General features: G+C 43.6%; 1 protein-coding gene across 2 annotated transcripts in view; it reads left to right on the top strand.

The window, feature by feature from the left end:
• The window catches only part of LOC134480535 (uncharacterized), a 55,073-nt gene extending 46,209 nt beyond the window's left edge, over window positions 1-8,864 (top strand). Inside the window, exons 1-5 of one of the 2 annotated variants that reach the window (XM_063268067.1) lie at window positions 145-706; window positions 1,432-1,591; window positions 2,923-3,054; window positions 3,724-3,906; window positions 8,077-8,864. In XM_063268067.1, the coding sequence (XP_063124137.1) occupies window positions 577-706; window positions 1,432-1,591; window positions 2,923-3,054; window positions 3,724-3,906; window positions 8,077-8,242 (771 nt within the window). In that variant the 5' untranslated portion in view covers window positions 145-576 and the 3' untranslated portion in view covers window positions 8,243-8,864. Of the gene's footprint in view, window positions 1-144; window positions 707-1,431; window positions 1,592-2,922; window positions 3,055-3,723; window positions 3,907-8,076 lie in introns of those variants that run through there. The other variant, XM_063268068.1, reaches the window with a different exon arrangement.
• Window positions 8,865-22,098: the final 13,234 nt, after the last annotated feature.

Here is a 22,098-nt window from a genome sequence, read left to right on the forward strand (position 1 = left end):
CATGGATATGTAAATGGAAACAATGTCGGCTTTCAAGGACTGCACAGTAAGCAATTATTTCCAGGTTTTATACACTCAGAGGTATAGAAGAAATATATTGGCCTCCACAAAAAGGGAAAAGCTTAGAAATCGAAAAACATGTCACATGCATTGTCTCGAGTAGTAGATTTACTTTTAAGAAAAATCTCCCTCCTCCTTGGTCCCTAGAGATTTGGGTGCTAAGAAAAATCTGTTCTCCAATTCAGGGTTGTAAGAAACCCTCCCCAGCAATTGCATTGTTGACTTCTAATGAAGCAGAGAGACATATGTAGCTTTGAAATAGAGGTTGCCAAATGGTATTCCCAGTGACACATGGGAGACTGGAGGAAAGGGTCCCCACAGAAATTCATCAGTGTGGGGAGAGCTGGTTAGTAGGTAGGCCATAGAATTTTCCAGTGACATCACCAGTAAGCCGTTCACTGGACACTCTATTGTATCTAAGAGATCCCAAGAATCTTCTGTGATGTCACCAGTGTTGTGGTGACACCAACTGCCTTTGGGATATTACTTCAGTTCCCTTTGGGTTCACAAGCAGGCATGTTTCGCCAGCTGCTCAGGCTATTTCGGAAGGAAAGTGTTGATCAAGGAGAGACCGCACCAGGTCAGAGGGAAGCTGACCCCCTCTCTAGTGAAACAGGAAGGAGGAAATCATTCTTGGGAAGGCTTGGTGAGTCGTGGGCAGAGTTGGGGAACATCCTCAAGGAGGTAGGTTTGAGATGTGCCTTCTAAGACTAGGCCTTACAATCAGGAGCCTTGGGATTTTTCAAAGGCAAACCAAGAGTCAGGAGTTCCTGATCTTTAATTTGAGAGAAAGCCATAAAGTTGTAAGACTTCAGTGTCTTTTCTTGAAGCTTTTTAACTATGAGTGTCAATGATTTGCAGGAGGAGGCACTGTGAGATTAACAATGTGACCATCCATGTTTGGGAGTTGAAGCACTTCATCCTCTAAATTACTGTAGGTTACATGAGTGTGTGATGGCGAGAACAAGGAAGGATGCACCCCTAGTCATGAATTGAGTTCTCAGACACTTTGGGCTGGACCACACTTGGTTAGAGCTTGATGGTGCTAAACATTATGAAGTCATTATGAACTCCAGGATTATCTGCACCACATCTGATATAACAATGTCGCAGATGTTTATGTCTCAGTCATATTATAACTTTCAGTGCCGCGGGTTGTTTAATAGTGAGTGTGGCACGTGTATGGCTTTAAAGGTTGGGAACAGGGACATAGCTTAAGAATCAACCTTTAAGAAAGCTTTTCTGCTCTTTCACGGATTCACCCAGTCTCTACCATTTCCCCTTCCTCAACCTCATTTTCGGATTCAGAATGATCTATTCTGCCCATGGGCCATCAAATATGCAAATTCACTTGGGTTTATCTGTCTACAGGTTTTGGTAGGAAGGCATCATCCCAAAATGTCATCAGTAAGCAAGAGGAGTGTCTAAAGGAACTGGAGGAACTCAAATTCGAAATCCAGAAGTGTCAATTCGAGAGGGATGAACTTTATCAAATCCTGGATCTTTATATCTATGATGAGTGGGACCACAGGTAGTCATTATGCCCAGTAACCTGTTCACTGTCTTGAGCTCTCTCTCTGCTACCTCAAGATTTCCTCATAGCACGAGAAAGTTTCACCTCTCATCCTGGATTTTAAGTAGAGTTGGCAGGCATTAGCTTGGGAGATAAGCTAGGTGCTGTGTGTTTAGGGTCAACCTCTTTTGTACTTGACCCTGAGCCTCTTGGATTAGCCTTGGTCCTGTCAACAGCTGGAAGGACCTGGTCACACTTGCTGCAACTGTGTGTGTGAATGAAATGCCTGCACGTCATCACTCTTTCCTCTGAATTTGTTCATTATACACTGATTCTATGGCACCTCCATGAATGTAGTTGGCATTCTAAGTGTGTTTGGATATGGGTTGGTGTGTATGTATGTGGCAGTATTTGTTGGTGGTTTACTCTGGATCAGGACGTCTGGGACCTTTGATGGGGTCTGAGGATTTGTTTGATCAACACTTTGCAGGTCATGATAGTGATGAGTATGTGGAGGCCCACATTGATCAACACAGCACTTTGCTCCTTCTGTATATATTGGTGGCACACAGGACTCTCCTGAGGGGAGGAGGTGCTATAAATCCTCTTCCCTGTCAAACATAGTTATACCCTCTGGGAATTCATGTAATGATAGAAACCAAGGATTGAGTATACCTGCTTTCAAAACAAGAGAAATGTCATCACAGCTTTCTCTTGGGCCCAAAGCTGTGGCACAGACTGGAGGAATCTTCTTCCTAAACTAGTCAATTCCATCATGCTCACCTGGCCAGCTCTTGAAGGTCAGGTCCCTCCAACTGGTACCGTGACTCTGTTTTCCTGTGCCCAGGATAATAAACTTAACCAGTACAAATACTTTGAAGGAGCAAGTATGTGGAACATACTGAGTTTAAGTAATAGAGAGAACAGTCTGATTTTACCTAATTCGTTTCACCTGCTTTGATCTTTAGTTTTTTATTTTTTTAACTATCCAGGGATTGTTTATTGTGACCTAGAAATGGTAACTGTGGTCTTGACAGTTGTTATTCCCAAACAGGCAGCTCTCAGGCTCTGCCCCCTCCTATATAGTGAGTCTTTGCAGAACCATATCTCTCAGGATTCCAAGGAGTCCTTATTTCAAAACAAATGTTTGCTTATTTACATAGAAATATTTTCTGTGGATTGAGTCTCACTGTTGGGTTTTGGTCTGGTTTTTGAGTTTGCCATTTTCTTCCCTTCCACCATTCCTTGAATTTGAAATTTTTTATTATATATTTTTATTTACATTTCACCTTATTCTGAAATCGTGAGTTCAAAACATTATTTGTTCCTTTGGCCATGACCTAACCCAGGCTGCATGTCGAATTGCCAGTCCTTCAATCTGAACATGAGATGAGAATGATGGCTATGCAAATGATGACCAACTCAATAAGTGATGCCATGGAGAGGTACAAGGAGCTCATACAAGTGAACAGTTCCTACCGGTGAGTCGCTGACAGAGATGAGAACACAGCACTAGGCAGGGAATGCTTCTGTCCTGTATGACTTTGAACAAAATTCAGGGCTCTGGTTCTGTAGTGTCTGACTCTTAACAAGAAGGCTGCCTCCTGGCAAGGGTCTTAGATTTGTAGCTCTTGGACTCAGTTGTCGTACATGTGAGGGGTGTAGAAGACCCTCCAATTGTTATTTTCCCAGTTAAAGTTCCTCTAGATAGAAAAGGTTTGGACCATGATGGGAATATTAATCAACTCTGAATCTCTAGGACTCTGACAGGAGATTTAAAGATCTGTGATCCATGAGAAACACATGGAAAGATTGTATAGCTATTGGGTCTTCAACTACCCCTCAGAGGGGCTTTCCCCACAACATGAAGATGGTTTCACCATACCATGGACATACGAGCTCCCTTATGGACCATCTCTTCTTCCTTGATTTATATAAACCGTCTTAGTGTCAGGATTTTCAGAAGTACTTTGATTCATGTGGAATGTGGATTCTGGATTTGACCTCCTCTAATTGGTGCTAACCTGCATAGTGTGGCTCTATTCTGGGGATTTCTGAGGATGAGGACCCTTGAAGGGATGATTGTACTTGCAGGAGTGACAGGCAAATAGAAGCTGGCTGGGATTTACCATTTTTTGTTTGTGGTTCAGCATCAGGCACTCCCAGCTCCTGCGTGAACAAGCTCAATTGAAGAACAATATACAGATTTTGATGAATGAGAAGAGAGAACTGCTGGTGGAGCAGACTGAACTGCCAGCATACTCTGTGGAGACAAAGAGGCTCTGGGAAGAGGCCGGAATGAACATCTGTGACCCCAGTGCCACCAACAGCAGGTAGGGTTAGGGCTCAGGGTCAGGTTGTCCTCATGTCTTACCATAAACATAGGCAAACCAATGTAACTGTCTATTGACTGATCCATGTCCTGACCTAGGTCTCATCCAAGTGTTCATTCATGTGATGGTTTACAAGGCTTTCTGTGGAGATAGCCCCTTTTCAAGAAACTGCATGTTTGGAAATCAAATGCTCCTGCTCTTTGAGAATCTGCACTTCATTAAGGGAGATAGGTTGATCACACAGCACAGCACTACATGCCATTATGTATGGAGGGTGCTATGTGGGAGCCCCTCTTTAGAATAGAGCAGGGCTTTGAGGGATGAAGCAAAAGCCCAGAGCCCATTTTCTTTACAGGGATCGTGTGAGACTCAGGAAGTAAGTAGTTTTCAAGGAGGAGAGCCTGGTGGAAATGCCAAAGAAATGGTTCTCATTGTCATTTGTGGTGGCTTTTGTTCTTCCTCCCCTCATGTCCCTGTATATGAAGATGGTGACTTCATGCTTCATAGATCTTGGGTAACTACAGAGCCTGTGTATCAGCATGTCAGTCCTGTCTTATTTGAGTGCTCCTGGAGAGTTCATAACTGGGCCTTACAACCTGAAGCTGGTTAGAAGAGCAAGGATGTGGAAAAGGTTTCTCAAAGGCTGAGGGTTGGCATGAGAGACTTGAGGCTTCAAGAACAAAGTTATCCATATGTACCCCCAATTCTCACCAAGAAAGTTGCATTGCTGTGCTGACCTGCATCTTAGGGAGCATGCGGGGAGGCCAGTTCATGACATGCAGTTTTGTCCAGTCATTATCTAACTTAATCCTTTAAGCCTAGGTCTCTCAACAAACATGAAGCTTCCTGTTTTGTGCCTGCCAGCAGTCTTTGCATCATTCGTCCAGTTCCAGGTGGAGCCCCCTCTCTTATTTGTCTCAACACATTCTTAAACCATTCAGCTATTTCAAAAATAAGGATTAGATTTCTTCACTTTACCTGAACAGAGTTATCCCCCGGGAAGTTTCTGGATTGTCTTATTGGCTTCACCATGATCTTGCATGGAATCCTAGAGTGCAACCCTCTGCTGACATTGCTTTGCTGACTATATCATGGGCACTGCATTCTTTCAGGATAGATACCCTCTCAATATTGTACACAGTGCTGCATTTCAGAAAATTCACTGTATGTTATTTATTTAGCCTTTTTCTGACTGACATTGAGGTTGTTTTAATATCACAGGAACTCTAATGTGATGAAATGTTCCTGGGAACTGACAATGAGTCACTGCCTTCTCTGATGCTTCCAAAGTCTTCTATGACTGAAACAGGGTAGTTTTAGTGAGGGGCCTATGATGAGTCAGCATAGAGCTTGATGGAGTCTTTTCCTAGAAATCTCTCTTGGGGATTTGATGTTGTGTTGTTTAGGCTATCTGTGCAAAACATGTAACTTACTTGTCGGACCAGCAAGTATCTGTATAGAAAGGTTTCCTGAAGTGGAAATGAGTACAGGCCAGGGCAGCACATCTTGCTTGTGTCTAAGAGACTTGTACACAGCATTGTTCCCACTAATTCCTCACTCAACAGGAAATGTGCTGCATAAGAGCAAAGTTTTCATTTGTGCATGCAAGTGTGTATCTGTGTGTCTGTGTTTGTGTGTGTGTTTGTGTGTGTGTGTGTGTGTGTGTGTGTGGTGTGTGTGTGGGTATATGTGTGTGTGGGTATATGTGTGTGTGTGTGTGTGTGTGTGTGTTTGCAGTAGTGAACGTGTGTTTCCCTCTATTTCCAAGTTTCATGAGAAAAGTACTCTAAGCGTTCACTTTACATCCATGAAACATGAAATAGAGCTGCCCAGTCATTTGGTTTCTCCATCTAGCTCTGTACAGCAAAAGGACACTTAAATTACTAATTTATTCTTTCCAAAAATTTCAGAATGAATTATCGTGTGAAGTCTGGGGGAGGAGTGGAAATATGTTCAAGTGAATCATGTTTCACAGGGGTAACAAATGGTACAGGCCTAGAGCTTGCAGGTCCCTTTTTGTTATGGTGTAGAAGCAGGACAATAAAATCCATTAGATATGCAACCCCCAAAAAGAGGACACAAAAACACCTCTAAAGTTAGATTTTCAAGTGATTAGGGGCAAAACTACTGATCTGCATTGAAATCCTTTGGAGCACATCAAAGGAATGGAGTACTGGGAGGTAAGGGCAAGGCTTCTCTAGAAAAATCCATGAGTTTATTCTGCTTCTCTGTTCTTTGTGAATTGTGAAAGCCCACTGTAAGGTTATGTCACTCACTGTGTCTTCTCCAAGGTTGCTTTCCACATTGCCTGCTACCATTTCTTTCGAGCTACCTTGGCACACTACAACTTCCCCTAGGAGTTTGGCTTGGATTTTATTCATTGAGAATTTGAGTTGCTTGGAATTGTATCGTCATCCAGAAAAAGTCCCATAGCTATGCTGTGGTGCAAGAACAGGGCAGTTTCAGGAACCCCTTTAGGTGCACAGATAATCCAAAGCGCTCCTCTATGTTATCTGTGTAGCATTCTGCAAGTGCTGTCGATCAACATCATTTTCTCTCAGTTAATTTCAGCCTCAGTGGGTTAGGAGAAATGATGAGCTTCAAATGGGTCTGACAGTGTAAGAACAGGTAGCCCTATGAGAAGCCATGTTCAGAAAGTGGAACAGAAGTTTTAGTTAACCCAGTGATTCCACAACAAGGAGTAGGTATTGCCATTGCAACTAGGGCACATCAGTGTTGTAGTGGTCCCAGAGTAACCTTGAAGGAGAATCTATCCAGACGTCCATCAGCCAAGGAGTAAAAGTGTACATACGATGGAGCCCTTCCATAGATTCTGATTCAGTGTGAGATAATCCATGCAAGCTTTTACTTACTTATTCAAATTATCTGTGGAACAATCACATTACGGGGAGAAAATTTGTTGATTTGGATCCTGGTTATGGAGATTTCCTATGATTCTAGCTTTGGGCATGAAGTCACTCAGGCTATGGTAAAGACAGCTCCGATTAGAAGAAGTTGCACACTTTGGGGAAAGTCTGAAAGAGTGAACAAGAACAAGAGTCTAGTCCACCACCAACATATGATCCTTTGCTGAGCAACAAGACAGCTCTACACAGCCTTTGGGACTTGCTAAGCCAGATTGTTAATGGAGAAAGAACCCTGAGTCTATGACGGTTTATGGGAGGACAGCACATCACTGACTGAGCTGTCTATTGGCTCTGGCCACTATGTACATATTCCACTCAACATTTTTTTTTATGCCTCCAGCGAATCCTGGGGAATCTTTACATTAAGCATTAATGTTCAGGTAGGAACATAGGCTGGAAGAGGCCATTTGAATATCCTTCCCTATATAAATACCCTTTTTGGGTGGATGACCAACCCACCTGGATTTCAGCCTCAGGCAGTTAAAGAGCTACTCAGAGTATTGTTCTGGTACAGTTCATGTGAATTTTGCCCATGAAACAATATATATATGATCCTCTGGATTTCTTGCTATGTTCTACTCCTTTCTTCCTGTGATCTCTCCGGAAAGATCTGAGGACATTTTCTCTTCTGTCCTCTCACAAACTGCCTTGCACTAGCCATAGACTTACAGGGGTGCTGTTCTGTTTCTACATCACAATCACCTTTAATGTTCCCTGTGTACGCTGGGAAGATTTGCATGGAGCACATTCTCAGTGATTACAAGATCTGTGCGGTGAGCATGAATTTGAAGTGAGATGGCTTCTCTGTGTATTTGCAGATTCAGTGGTTACGAATGGAAACTAGACGGGTTCCTTCAGTGCTGACATAATCAGAAATTTCACCTCAATTCTGGGCATGTTCTCCAGAAGGAATCCACATGGTATTCTAGGTTGCTCATACCTCTCTTGAACTCAGATTCAGACATAGCTACAATGTTATTATTCAGTGTCATATACCTGTACCAGTGGGAAAAATGCTCATTTTTCTCTTAATCCCAGTACAGTGCATAGTCCACAGTTCAAATTCTAGCAGTTTGAAAGGTGAGATATAAATCCAAGCGCAGGTACTCTAGGACACTTGGGGATGCAGGGACTGACCTCAGCTGACAGGTCATGCTGGATTATCCAACTGAATAGAGCTGATGTAAGAGGGAGAGCTGAATTGACAACCACTCACTAAATCTTTATTCCCTTGCTCTGCTAGGTCTGAAATTCTCCAGCAGAAACTCGAACATGACACAGACCAGGACAAGATCTCCCTTGGAGAGAAGAGCTACAGGAGGAGAACTAAGTGTGCACAGCAAATACACCACTATTGCGTCTCATCTGTAATGTCCATAGCAATTGTGGACTGCATTTTCCTCCTTTAGTTTAACTTCTTTGGATTGAATACGCTGTATTTTCACCTTGCCTCTCTCCAGCAAGTGTGCACTTTTTGAGGGACTCAGAGAAGTGCTGATGCACATCAATCAAGAGCTGCTGGTCATCCAGAAAGACCGTGCACGTGTAAATTTGTACTTGTCCTGATGGGTCACCCAGAAGAGTTTCATGGAGATCAGTTCACAATATTGGAAAGACTTTGTGACAAAGTCTGTAATATCATTTATACTCAATGTTGGATGGCTTTTTCCTTAATACCCCCACTCCAACAAAACAGACCTACTTCCACTCCTCTTGAAAAGATGATTACCATCACTAACTGCTTGTCTACTATGTCTCCAAGGCAAGCCACAGGCTATAAGTCTATTCTGCAAAAGGAGCAGCAAAAAATGCTTAGTGCAATTCCTCTATTTAAAGTTTGGTTTATTTTTAATTGTTTTGGTTATTTGGTTTTCCTTCTATTCATTTGAAGATTTGTTATTTATCTGTTGTTGTTTTGTTCATTTGCTTTTCTATTTTGATAAGGATATAGACTGTATATATTGACTACCTGCATCTGGTTACTATCCAGTAAATTGGATGTATTCTGGTCAATAAAGGGGTAATCTCAAACTCTTCACTCTTAAGAACCTTCTTTATTGATCATTAGTGTCAACATCTGAAGTCCCACAGCTATCAGGGAGGGATGGATCTCTGCATTCTCATGGGGACTGGGCATCAAATCACTTCCCAGTCAGACTGAGATTCACAGGCATTTATACAGTCACTGTGCACTGTGTTTCCAACTCTGAATTTCAACTTCATCATGCATACATTACCCACTGTGTATGCTTGCTGTCAAATATATAGTTACCTCTAAATTATACTCTGTCGATGAGAGTTTTGACCAAATTAGTAGGATAAACATTAATTTTTCTGTAATACCTCCCAGGACATATAAACATGGTATAAGGGAGTTTAAAGCCATCCGGAACCCTGCACCCAAATCCTGGGGCTGAAAATGCTGAACACCCTGGAATGCAGATTATCCTGAGACCACAGGACAGAAAGCCACTTCTGACCAGCTCTTCCCACATCTCTGGCCCAATATTAATCTGCATGGTGCCTCTGGAAACAGGAATAGAGGAGCAGTCAGTGGCAGGAACCCTCTTGGTTCAGCCTAGGCCCAGAACCTACCTGGGCCTCAAGCATATTTGAAGAAAACCAGAGGCATACAATTCTCTGTTTCCTGACTGTGGCTTTTTTTGATTCGAAGCTCAAAATACCATTTTGTTGTTGTTGATTTTTAGTTGGATATTTTTCATTTCGAATTCAAATATTATTCCTTCCTTGTTTTCCAGAAATAAGTCCGAATACCATCGCCCTCCACCTCTGCTATAAAATATTCCCTTCACCAGGCATCCACTTTCCCAGCCTAGGCAGGACCAAGAGCTGCTCATTCCATTTGTGCCCAAAAAGACCATCCTCTGATACACATGCAGATGGAGCCATGGCACAGTCCCTGTATAGTGGTTGGGTACTGGTTTAGTCTCTGGGATCTCTGCTTGGCAGCCATGGTTGTTCTTATGGGGTTGCAAGTCCCTTCAGCTCTTTCAATCTTTCTGTAATTCCTCCAACTGAGGTCCAGTTCTCAGTTCAATGGTTTGCTGCTAGCATTCACCGCTGTATTTGACATGATCTGGCTGTGCCTCTCAGGAGACATCTATATCCAGTTCCTATCAGCCTGCACGTCTTAGCTTCATCCACCTTATCTAGTTTGAAGGCTGTATATGTATAGGCCACATGTGGGGTAGACTCTGAATGGACATTCCTTCAGGCTCTGTTTTAAACTTTGCATCCCTATCCCTTCAATAGGGATTCTTCTTCTCCTTTAAAGGAAGGAGTGAAGAATCAGCATTTTGGTCATCCTTCCTGAGTTTCATTTGGTCTGTGAATCTTGGAGAATTTGAGCATTTGGGCTAATATCCACTTATCAATGAGTGCATACCATGTGTGTGTTTCTGTGATTGGGTTAACTCATTCAGGATGATATGTTTTAGTTCATTCTCTTTGCCTATGAATTTCATGAAGTCATTGTTTTTGATATCTCTGTAGTACTCCATTGTGTAGATGTACCACACTTTCTGTTTCCATTCCTCTGTTGAAGGGCATCTGGGATCTTTTCATTTTCTGACTAATATAAATAAGGCTGCTATGAACATGGTGGAGCATGTGCCCTGTTGTATGTTGGAGCATCTTTTGGGTATATGTGTAAGAGAGGTATAGCTGGGTCCTCCGCTAGTGCAATGTCTAATTTTCTGAGGAACCTCTAGACTGATATCCAGAATGGTTGTACCAGTCTGCAATCTCACCAACAATGGAGGATTGTTCCTCTTTCTCACATCCCTGCAAGCGTCTTCTATAGCCTGAGTGTTTGATCTTAGCCATTCAGAGTGGTGTGAGGTGGAATCTCAGGGTTGTTTTGATTTGCATTTCCCACATAACTAAAGATGTTGAACATTTCTTTTGGTGCTTCTCAGCCACTCCATATTCCTCAGCTATGAATTCTTTGTTTAGCTCTGAACTGCAATTTTCAATAGGGTTATTAGTCTCCCTGCAGTCCAACTTCATGAGTTCTTTGTATATTTTGGATATTTTCCCTCTATCAGTTGTAGGATTAGTAAAGGTCTTTTCCCAATCTGTTGGTTGCTGGTTTGTCCTAACCACAGTGTCCTTTGCCTTACAGAAGCTTTGTACCTTTATGAGGTCCCATTTTTCTATTCTTGATCATAGAGCATAAGCCATTCGTGTTTTGTTCAGGAAATTTTTTCCAGTGTCCTTGTGTTCAAGATTCTTCCCCGCTTTTGCTTCAATTAGTTTGAGTGATCTGGTTTGATGTAGAGGTCCTTGATCCACCTGGACTTAAGCTTTACACAGGGCAATAAGAAGAGGATGATTTGTACTCCTCCATATGCTGACCTCCATTTGAACCAGCACCCTTTGCTAAAAATGCTATCCTTTTTCCACTGGATGCTTTTGTCTCCTTTGTCAAAAATCAAGGGACCATAGGTGTGCTGGTTCATTTCTGGGTCTGCAGTTCTATTCCACTGGTCTATCTTCCTGTCTCTGTACCAATACCATACAGTTTTATCACTAATGCTTTGTAAACTGCTTGAGTTCAGGGATGGTGATTCCCAGGGAAGTCCTTTTATTGTTGAGGATTGTTTTAGCTATCCTGCGTTACTTGTTATTCCAAATGAATTTGCAAATTGTTCTGTCTAACCCTATGAAGAATTGCAATCGAATTTTGATGGAGAGTGCATTGCAACTGTAGGTCACTTTGGGAAAATGGCCATTTTTACTATCTTCATACTGCCAAGCCATGAACATGGGAGATCTTTGCATTTTCTGAGATCTTCTTCAATTTCTTTCTTCAGATCATGAAGTTCTTGTCACACAGATCTTTCACTTGTTTGATAAAAGTCACACTGAGGTATTTTTATATGATTTGGGACCATTATGAAAGGTGTCATTTCCCTAATTTCTTTCTCAGCTTGTTTATCTTTTGTGTAGAGGAAGGCTACTGATTTGTTTGAGTTAATTTTATACCCAGCCACTTTGCTGAAGTTGTTTATCAGGCTTAGGAGTTCTCTGTTGTAACTTTTGGGGTGTCCGATGTATACTACCCTATCCTCTGCAACAGTGATATTTTGACTTCTTCCTTTCCAATCTGTATCCCTTTGACCTCCCTTTGTTGTCTGAGTTCTGGCTAATGCTGGGGACAACATACAATGGAGACATCTCAGTAGACCGCAGTAGCTTTTTGTAAAAACTGGTTGTTTCCATTTCTCAAAACCTTAGCCCTGGACAACGGCTTTATAGATTTCATTTGTGTGTGACTGCCTATCAGTTGGCCTTGGTGTGCACAATTATTGTATTATATCTGACTTTCCTACTTCTTTCTCCTCCTGCTCTGGTGAATTCTGTGAAACTAGATGTTCCTTGATGTTATGATTCTTAGACAATTGGAAATTGATGCATAGGGGCACAGCAGAGCACAGCCCTAGTGGCCCAGGTGGATACTGTGTATTCTCATCTTGGAAAAAATGTAATAACTGCAGAATTGTAGGTCTAGATTAGGGTTTGACTTGCAAAGACAGCTTGAAGAAAATAAGAGAAAATGAATTAGAGCCAACATTGGGACCCTAAGAAAGGAAAAAGTTATTGAAGTTAGGAAGTAAGTTTTACATAATATTATAGACTGGTTAAGGAAGTATAGAATATATAAAATAATATACTAGTAAACTAAGTCTAACTACTGGAACCCTTATGAGAGTCATTGTGTGCAAGGAACAGAACGCTAGTGGAATTACTGTGCTAAGGGTTACCTTGATTCTTTCTGGCCACTGCCTGGCAGTTTTGCCTATGTCATTTATCATTAGAGTGTCACAGGAAAATGCAATTAGCTGATCTCGGAGCTTTGGACTCTGAAGTATAAAAGTAAATGGTTAAAGTTTAAATCATGATAAGTTTACAATTATTATTATTATATTGGCCACAGGCCTGGGTATAGGGCAAGCCTGAAACTTTGGAGAACAGTTGTAATTCTTAGTTCTTGGTGAGATGTAGTCATTCTTTGCATTTGATTTGGCAATGATTATAAAATCTTGTTTTTCTACCCGCCTTTGGATTATTAATAAAGGACTGGGGCAAGAGAAAGGCTACAGAACATGTGAAGAGTAAATGAGAGAGAGCATGAGGGAGTGAATGAGAGAGTAAATGACAGAGCTAATGTGAGAACAAATGTGAGAGCGAATGAGAGAGCATGAGAAGAGCATGTGAAGAGTGAGAGGAGAGAGAATGTGAAGAGTGAATGAGGGAGCTAATGAGGGAGCTAATGAGGGAGCAAGTCTGAGAACAAATGTGAGAGCCAGGGAGAGAGCATGAGGAGAGCATTTGAGAATGAGTGAGGAGAGAACTTGAGGTGAGTGTGAAGACTGTGTGTGTGCATGACAGGAGAGTGCATGTGCTGTGTGTGAGATATGTGTGAGGTATGTGTGAAGACTGTGTGTGTGCGTGACAGGAGAGTGCATGTGCTGTGTGTGAGATATGTGTGAGGTGTGTGTGAAGATTGTGTGTGTGCATGACAGGAGAGTGCAAGTGGTGTGTGTGAGATATGTATGAGGTGTGTATGAAGATTGTGTGTACCTGACAGGAGAGTGCATATGGTGTGTGTGAGATATGTGTGAGGTGTGTGTGAAGATTGTGTGTGTGCATGACAGGAGAGTGCATGTGCTGTGTGTGAGATATGTATGAGGTGTGTATGAAGACTGTGTGTGTGCATGACAGGAGAGTGCATGTGCTGTGTGTGAGATATGTATGAGGTGTGTATGAAGACTGTGTGTGTGAGTGACAGGAGAGTGCATGTGGTGTGTGTGAGATATGTGTGAGGTGTGTGTGAAGATTGTGTGTGTGAGTGACAGGAGAGTGCATGTGGTGTGTGTGAGATATGTGTGAGGTGTGTATGAAGATTATGTGTATGTACGTGACAGGAGAGTGCATGTGCTGTGTGTGAGATATGTGTGAGGTGTGTGTGAAGATTATGTGTGTGTATGTGACAGGAGAGTGCATGTGGTGTGTGTGAGATATGTGTGAGGTGTGTATGAAGAGTGTGTGTGAGAATGAAAGGGTAATGAACAGACGTGTACATGATTGTGGGAGTTTGAGAAAAGAAAACTGCAATAAAAACACCGGAATGTACAAAAGAATGCAGCGTGTGTGCAGCCTCAAGCTGAGAGAGAGAGAGAGAGAGAGAGAGAGAGAGAGAGAGAGAGAGAATGACTTTAAGCCTTGAAGTTGCCTATCAGTTTGTACCCAAAGAGGAGTCTGTGGATATGTATTATGTGCCTTCCAGATAACCCTGCTTCCAGGTGAGAACTCTGATCCTGTGACCAAGGGCCAGGAAAGGCTGACAGAATGGCTGCTCCCCTGAGGGCAAAGGATAAAACTTTTAGGTCTATGACCTCCTAATTTATCTTTTCACCTGAAGACTTATTATTCAAATTTTCTTACTGGTATAAAACTATGATCCTGGTGAGCGTCTTGTCTCTTGGATGCTCAATCAGTTCTTTGTTGTCACAGACTGTTTGAGCTTACTCCAGTCACTGGGACTTATTCACACCTCAATTTTCCTGAACTTTTCAGATTTCTAACATTTGTGGCAAACTGCGTGGCAAAAGCAATGAATGTTGAGCACTTCCCTGGGGTCCAGTGCATATGGAGCTACGGGTGTATGGATATGGTAAATCCCTAGGAGTTACTCTAAGAATGTAGGACTGTGCTCTTAAGACCCCTGCGTGACCTCACTTCACTTTGCCAGCTTTGTGGGCTTCTACACTGCTGCTCTGAGAAGAACTGAAAACTAATGAAATAGATGTGTAGCCTCCCATTACCTTTGTCATTGTTAGGATATTAGTAGGAGAGGTTTGATTGAAATATACTCTCAAAAATATTAACAAAACCATTGCCTCTTGTGTACCATCTGGATGAAGGACCAAGTTCACAGACATTTCTTCACAAACTTCCCAAAGCCAGCAAATTGGAGCATGAAGAAAGCCAAGTCCAAGGCATTCAAAACCAGCATCCTCACCAATGCAACCAGAAAAGGCTTTGGTAAAAGAAGGGAGGTACTGAGACAGTTGGCCCTCATACACTCAGAGAAGACTGTGCCAGGAGAATTGGGGAAGGATTGTGGGAGAGGAATTAAGTATCAGTAGTCAGTGAGCAGAACGTAAAGTGAAAAAGAAAAAATATATAAATAGAAATAAAACAAAGTTCTTTAACAAAATGGGATACAATGTATTGCTGAACTAACTCTACTGTGTTTACATTTGCACATGCTTTAACAGATAGAGAGACTAGATGTGATAAAGTAGGATGCCCTTGTCATTTACATATATTATGTATACAAGATAAATGAGGTGGAGAACATGCAGTTCAAAGATCCATTGTTCCCTCACATCTATGTGCCTCTGCTTCCCTTTATCAGGACTGTGGAGGCCTCTGCTCATCCAGGTCTCAGGGCTCAACCAAAATGCAGTCCCCTATGATCTCTGGCCAAGTGCTCCTGTGTTCACAACAGAACTCTGCCTCAGGCTGCAGAGGCACTGAAGGGCCAGCCTTCACCTTCAAGGTGCAACCTCTCTTTCAGTCTTTCCAGGCTCTCTGTTACTCAACTGGAGGTTTCAACAGAGGCCTTTCATCTCAATAACAGAAGCTTACCTAATCCAAAACACTGGGAAGCCATCCTACACTCCTGATTGCCTGCTTACCTGAGACCAAACAACATAGCTCTCTTCTTTATGCCTGTTTCCCTGATTTGAAAGTAAATAATGTGATCATCTGTGGTGTTGGTGGTAAGAATAAAATTCTTAACATGAATAATAGGACCATGCAGAGCATGGGCTTCACATTCTAGGTACAGAGTGAAGAGGTAGAGGGAATTACCAAAGAAAACAATAAGAATCCTAACAACAATTACAGAAATAATGAAATGAAATAAAACAAAAACAAAAGCAAAAACAAAAAATACCTTGTGGGTGCTGGTATTAAAGGCATGTATTAACTCTGACCACCTTTTAGGTATTTCCAATAAAAAGCAAACAAACAAACAAACAAACAGCCTTATTACAGTTGCAGCAGGTGCAGGAGAGAAAGCTGGGAGATATCCTGTGCTGCTGCCCCCATGCTGTGATTCTGCAGCAACAACTTCCTTGGGAATAGGAACCTGTATGCAGTGGGATCCCTTGCTGGGCTTATCATCTCAAAAAGAGGGGCTTCCCTAATCCAAACCTTAGAATCCAGTTTACTTCAGGCCAGGAATGAAGTCAACCATCATTAGTGAAAGAGCAAGGGAAAAATTATACAGGAAAAAATATGTGCCTTAATCAGAAAAGATCCTCAACTTCTAAGGCCTCCACAATCTCCACCCCTCTCTTCTGAGCTTTGCATAGAGATGTTGTATAACTCCAGATGGTAGGAAAAGGCAGAGTTCTTCCCAGAAAAGTCATACATGATTTTCACCCTGACATATGTGAGTTGAGGTGGCATCTTATCACAGAGTCAGCACACCTGGGATAAGGACACAGAAGGCACAGATGACAATGCCAAATGGACTCCCTCCTGAACTTATGGACCCATTAAAATTGAGGTTTAGCCTAACCTTAGGCCATTCCACTCCCTGCCCATCCACCTGATTTTTATGTTTGCTCTGAGTAAAAGATCAGAGTGGACCCCCAAATATCCTCATGATAGGACTTGGAAATTCAGGAAGAATGATATTGGAGAAGGGATGGCTATGTGGTTACAATGTGGTAACTAGTTTCTGACCAGGAACCTCGTCCTTAGCCAATGGGGACTTTAAGGCCGGGCCTCCTGCTTGTTCCAGTGCAGGCTAAGACTTCAGGGTCAGGCCAGCTCCTGAGCCCCACACAGGGCTGCCTGCATACTCTTGTGACTGCATTAGAGCCAGAGTGCTCTCCACCCTATCCTCTTCTCTCCTCTTTGTCACAGCCATGGTCCCCAAGAGCACTTGTCAAACACATTTATACATCTATCTCTATCTCAAAGTCAGGTTCCCAGAGAATCAATCCCCATAGCTGACCATAAATGAGGATTCACTGTGTGTGTGAGTGTATATATATAGTATTTTAGAACACAGAATTGGGATTCTTGGTGAAAGCTTCATGGACATGTATTGCAGAACTAGAGTTTTAAAAAGGTTACTCATTGTTAGAGTCCGGATGTGCAGGGCCGGACATGCCTGAAGGAGAGCCAGAGATAGGACTTGCCAAACCAGCTATCAGCCCCAAGGACATTGACCATCTATAGCCACCCCCTCCCCTTCCTTCACCCCCCTGAGTGATATGAGCCACCCTACCTGCCTGCCGAGCTGCTAGAGAGCACGTACTCCTTGCTGATGTAATTTCGCGCCGAACATAACTGTGCACCATTTGAATTGACCAATCATGTGTAACCTTGCGAATGCCCCTAACCTCCCCTATATAAACCCTCGAGGTTGGAGGCTCAGGGTCGATTCCTCTGTCTCCTGTGTGAGATACGTGTCGACCCGGGATCCCGCTAAGACCCGGGATCATGTTAATTAAAGTTACCTCTTGCTATTACATCAAGAATGGCTACTCGTGATTCCTGGGGGCACCCCAGCCCGCGATCGGAGCGAGAGACGGGGCTCCCCGTTTTGGGGTATGCTCTTTCATTTGGGGGCTCGTCCGGGATCTGAGCGTGACCCCCCCGGAACCACCAATGCCACTTGGAGGTACGTTAGTGTGAGTGCTGGAAAGCGGCTGCTGTGTGTGAGTTTGTGTGAATTAAGTCTTGTAGTCTGTGTTTTTCAGTACCGGTTTAAGGTCTTGGTGCACTGTCTGGGCAGATGAAGGATTCCTGCCCTGTGCATGGGTGGAAGAAGGATTCCCACCCCGTAGAAAGCTAGCTTGAGAGTGCACTGTCTGGGCAGAAGGAGGATTCCTGCCCTGTGCACGGGTGGAAGAAGGATTCCCACCCCGTAGAAAGCTAGCTTGAGAGTGCACTGTCTGGGCAGATGAAGGATTCCTGCCCTGTGCACGGGTGGAAGAAGGTTCCCCACCCCGAATAGGCGCCTGTGAGTAGATGAAGGATTCCTACTCCAAATAGTCTTTTTTTTTTCTTTTTCCTTTTTAGAAAGCACACAGGGGGACGCCCCAATCGCGCAGGATCTGGGACGCATGAGAACGTTCCACGAGCTGAATTTTGCAGGGAGGACCCGGCAACTGACAGTCAAAAAGATCTGACTGTGTTTAAAATCTTGGACCGACGACTGTGTTTGAAATCATGTTTTGCTTTGTTCGTCGAAGAGTTTTACTTGGTCCCCTTAATGCTTAGTGAGTAAGAAACTTAATCTTATGGACCCTGCTCTAGTGGCGGTGTGTTGGTTGATAGCCAAAGTTAATTGTTAAAACAGTGTTTTATCTGTGCTTGTGCTCACAGCCAGCTGAGATAAGCTAGAGAAAGATTTAAATTTTGCTTGGGAGTAAGGAATCTTAAAGGCAGAGTTTCAGCCATTTTGACACTTAGTGCGCAGCTGCCTAAAAGATCAGAAATGCTGTCAACAGGCTATCAAAAAAAAAAAAAAAGAGAGAGACAGGCTGTGTTAGAAATGCTACAGGAGGAACTATCTGAAAAGGCTGAGAGCGAGGTGGGAGAGGACTATAAGGAAAACAAGAACAAGAAAGGAATTTCTGACATTTGCTCACAGTAGGAGAGTGCTCATTTAGAGAAGTTCTTTAAGGGAGCCTGCCTTATCAGGCGGTGGCCAAGGTCAGGATTAATGTTTTCTTTTCCATGGGCCTTTAAACCCAGTGAGACAGTTTGGTAAAGGGCTGCTACTGAGGTCCTGATAGCCCCAGGTGAATTGGTTACGATTCTTTTGTCAGCCACCTGGCATCTAGCACCCAGGTTCTAACCATCTCTCCATCCTTTGGTTATACTCCTTGAGGGAAAAATCTAAGTCTAGAGAGATAGTCGATAACAGATCTGCTGCCTCTCTGCTCACCTTTCTGTTTCATAGACAAAGCTTGTGCTTATTTGTACAATGGCTTTTTGTCCAAGAAGGCCTCCTGGTTTAGCTGTGTGACTAAATGCTGTTTGCCCTCTTCATGCTTGTTAGTAACTGTTACAGGTTTTCTTTACCACTGAGGAAAGACGGGATCCTACTAGAGGCCAGAAACAATGTTCCAGACACGGATAGAAGGCCCTCACTTCTGCCTGCTCTCTTCAGACGCCTGAAGGTAGGGAGTGCTCCAGGTCTGCCGCCAGGCTCCAAGGGTGGGTCTCTGGGGGGCTGGAAAATGCCCCACCAATTTGGCTAAGATAAGGAAAGGATATGAAGAGAAAGTTACAGAAACTTGAAGGGTTAAGCTAAGTCACTGAGAGAGTTATTGTAAGTTGCAGAGAAAAATAGCTGTAGAAGAAGGTGCAGACAGAGAGATTGAAAAAAAGAAAGAAAGAAAGAGGATAAAAAGAGCAGGAAGCTAGGGAAGAAAAGAGACAAAAAGAAGAAGAAGTTAGAGAGCTAAAGTTAGATAAAAGATGAGAGAGGAACATATACTGGCCACAGTAGTTAGGGAACCTAGGAAGATAGTACCTGGCAACAGAAGAGAATTCCTGGCTAAAGATCAGTGTGCCTAATGCCAAGAAAAAGGGCACTGGGGCAGGGACTGCCCAAGAAAGAACAAGAGAGGCCACTGGAGAGTTTCTTGGTCCTAGAGTGCTGGACAGGGACCCAATGCTCTGTGCTCCTATGCCCCCCAGTGGGCCAATATCCAAAGACCTTGAGTGCAAGGGGTTCCTGGCAACGAACAATACTTATGGACTGCCCGAAGAACAGTGGACCTTGGCGTGGGCCGGGTAACCCACCCACTAATTCATGGTCATCCCTGACTGCCCCTATCCCTTGCTCATGAGAAAATTGCTCTCCAAATTGGCTTGCGTGGGCTGAAATCGCTGGGTGAGGCCATGTGTATGCATATCTACAGACTGTGAATGTGGAGCTTAAGACCTGTCTCAGTGCACCAGTACCTGATGCTGGGAGGTGTGTGGCTTAGCGCTGTTCTGCTTGGAACACACCGTTCCTGCCAGCCGGGCACTGGCAATTATCACCCAATCCAGGACTTAAACTGTGATAGAGTGGCTGATGTTTTGCCTTTAAATAGAGTGTCCCAAAAGATGGGACCACGGTCAGCTGCCATGGACTAGGTTCTCCACCGGTTGGGGACAATTTGGTCACCTTGCTGCCCAATCCAGACCTGGAGCCACCACAGCACGAGTGCAAGCACTGACAGAAGCCCATGGGTGGAGGAAAGACCTCTGCAACTGGCTGATTGACCCCTGCTGAAAGCCGAGGACCTTGTCCACAAACGGGAACAGTTCTCTTCATGAATGAAGGTCAGAGACAAGTGGGTGCTGCCATGGTGGACAACACGATGTCATCTGGGATGGCTGAACTTCTACCCCCCATCACATCAACACTTCAGATGCCTTTACCATCTCTTGGATGCCCTGGTGAAGCCAACAACTGCAAGAGATGGCCTCGATAGTCATCAAGAAGATACTGGAAGAAATCTTCCCCCAGTCTGGAGTACCCAAGGTGATCTGGTCAGACAACAGCCCTATTTTCGTTGCCAAGGTAAGCCAGGGTATGGCCAAGTATTTAGAGGTCGATTGGAAATTACATTGTATCTACAGAACTCAAAGTTCAGGACAGGTAGAGTAAATAAATAAAACTCTAAAAGAGACCCTGACCAAATTAAATTAACCATGGAGACTGGCGCAGACTGGGTGACACTCCTTCCCTCTTGCTCTCTTCAGAGCAAGAAATACCCCTTCCAGATTCAGCCTTACCCCCTTTGAGATCTTATATGGGGCCTCAGCCCCCCTGACTGTATTAGATGATGTTACTGAACCAACACGTCATAGTGCCATAGTAATAATGATTTGTGTGCAAGGCTAAAAGACCTACAGGTGATACAGAAAGAAATCTGCTCACAGCTGACAGCAGCCTATGTCCTGGAGACCCCTGAGACATCCCATCAGTTCCAGGTCGGAGACTGCAGCTACACTGAGCCCAGACACTCGAGCCTCGCTGGAAAGGACCATACCTGGTGCTGCTGACCACCCTGACAGCTGTCAATTCTCAGCCCTCACCAGTCGTGTACTATATGTTGGGGCTGAGAGCTGGGACCTAGAGGGAAATTCAGTCATCTTTGTCCTGGGTTCTATCAAGATAGGTGTGGGATAGGCTTGATTTCCATTACAAATGATGTAACAATGCATATGTTACTACTCTTAATACTTCTTGGGACCGTGCCTCAGGGATCACAGTCTGTATAAGCTTAGAAGCTCTAAAAGCTAGTCATGACCTTGGTGTATAGGCTTAGATAGTGTCCAGATTAGAATCCTCATGTTAAGACACAATACCAAGCTGTTATGCTAGATGAAGCTGAGTTCTCCATGAAGTTCTAAGATTAGGACTATTAACAAAAAAGGAGAAGGGAATGTAGAACTAGAGTTTTAAAAAGGTTAATCATTGTCAGAGTCCGGATGTTCAGGGCCGGACGTGCCTGAGGGAGAGCCAGAGATAGGACTTGCCGGACCAGCTATCAGCCCCAAGGACATTGACCATCTATAGCCACCCCCTCCCCTTCCTTCATCCCCCTGAGTGAGATGAGCCACCCTACCTGCCTGCCGAGCTGCTAGAGAGCACGTACGCCTTGCTGATGTAATTTCACACTGAAAGTAACTGTGCACCATTTGAATTGACCAATCATGTGTAACCTTGCGAATGCCCCTAACCTCCCCTATATAAACCCCCGAGTTTGGAGTCTCGGGGTCGATTCCTCTGTCTCCTGTGTGAGATATGTCTCGACCCGGGATCCCGCTAAGACCCGGGATCTCGTTAATTAAAGCTACCTCTTGCTGTTACATCAAGAATGGCTACTCGTGATTCCTGAGGGCACCCAAGCCCGCGATCGGAGCGAGAGACGGGGCTCCCCATTTTGGGGTACACTCTTTCAGTATCTTTGCTAGATGTCTTTGCACTGGGATCTTTCCACATTACTTAGATATCCTTGCTATGGGGTCATTACCCGTCACCTTGCCATTTTAATTTTGTGTTTCTTTTAGAGGCTAACGCTGTTTGATATAAGATCCAAAGATGAACTTCTATAATGGGCTATGGTTTCAGACTTGATTTACAGCCATGTGCCCCTCGGGTTGCTTCCTTTTGATCCTAGAGGTTGATTAATCTTTCCAGCAA

The sequence above is a fragment of the Rattus norvegicus genome, chromosome 9 (genome assembly GCF_036323735.1).
Source record: "Rattus norvegicus strain BN/NHsdMcwi chromosome 9, GRCr8, whole genome shotgun sequence".
In the NCBI taxonomy this organism is placed as follows: domain Eukaryota; kingdom Metazoa; phylum Chordata; class Mammalia; order Rodentia; family Muridae; genus Rattus; species Rattus norvegicus.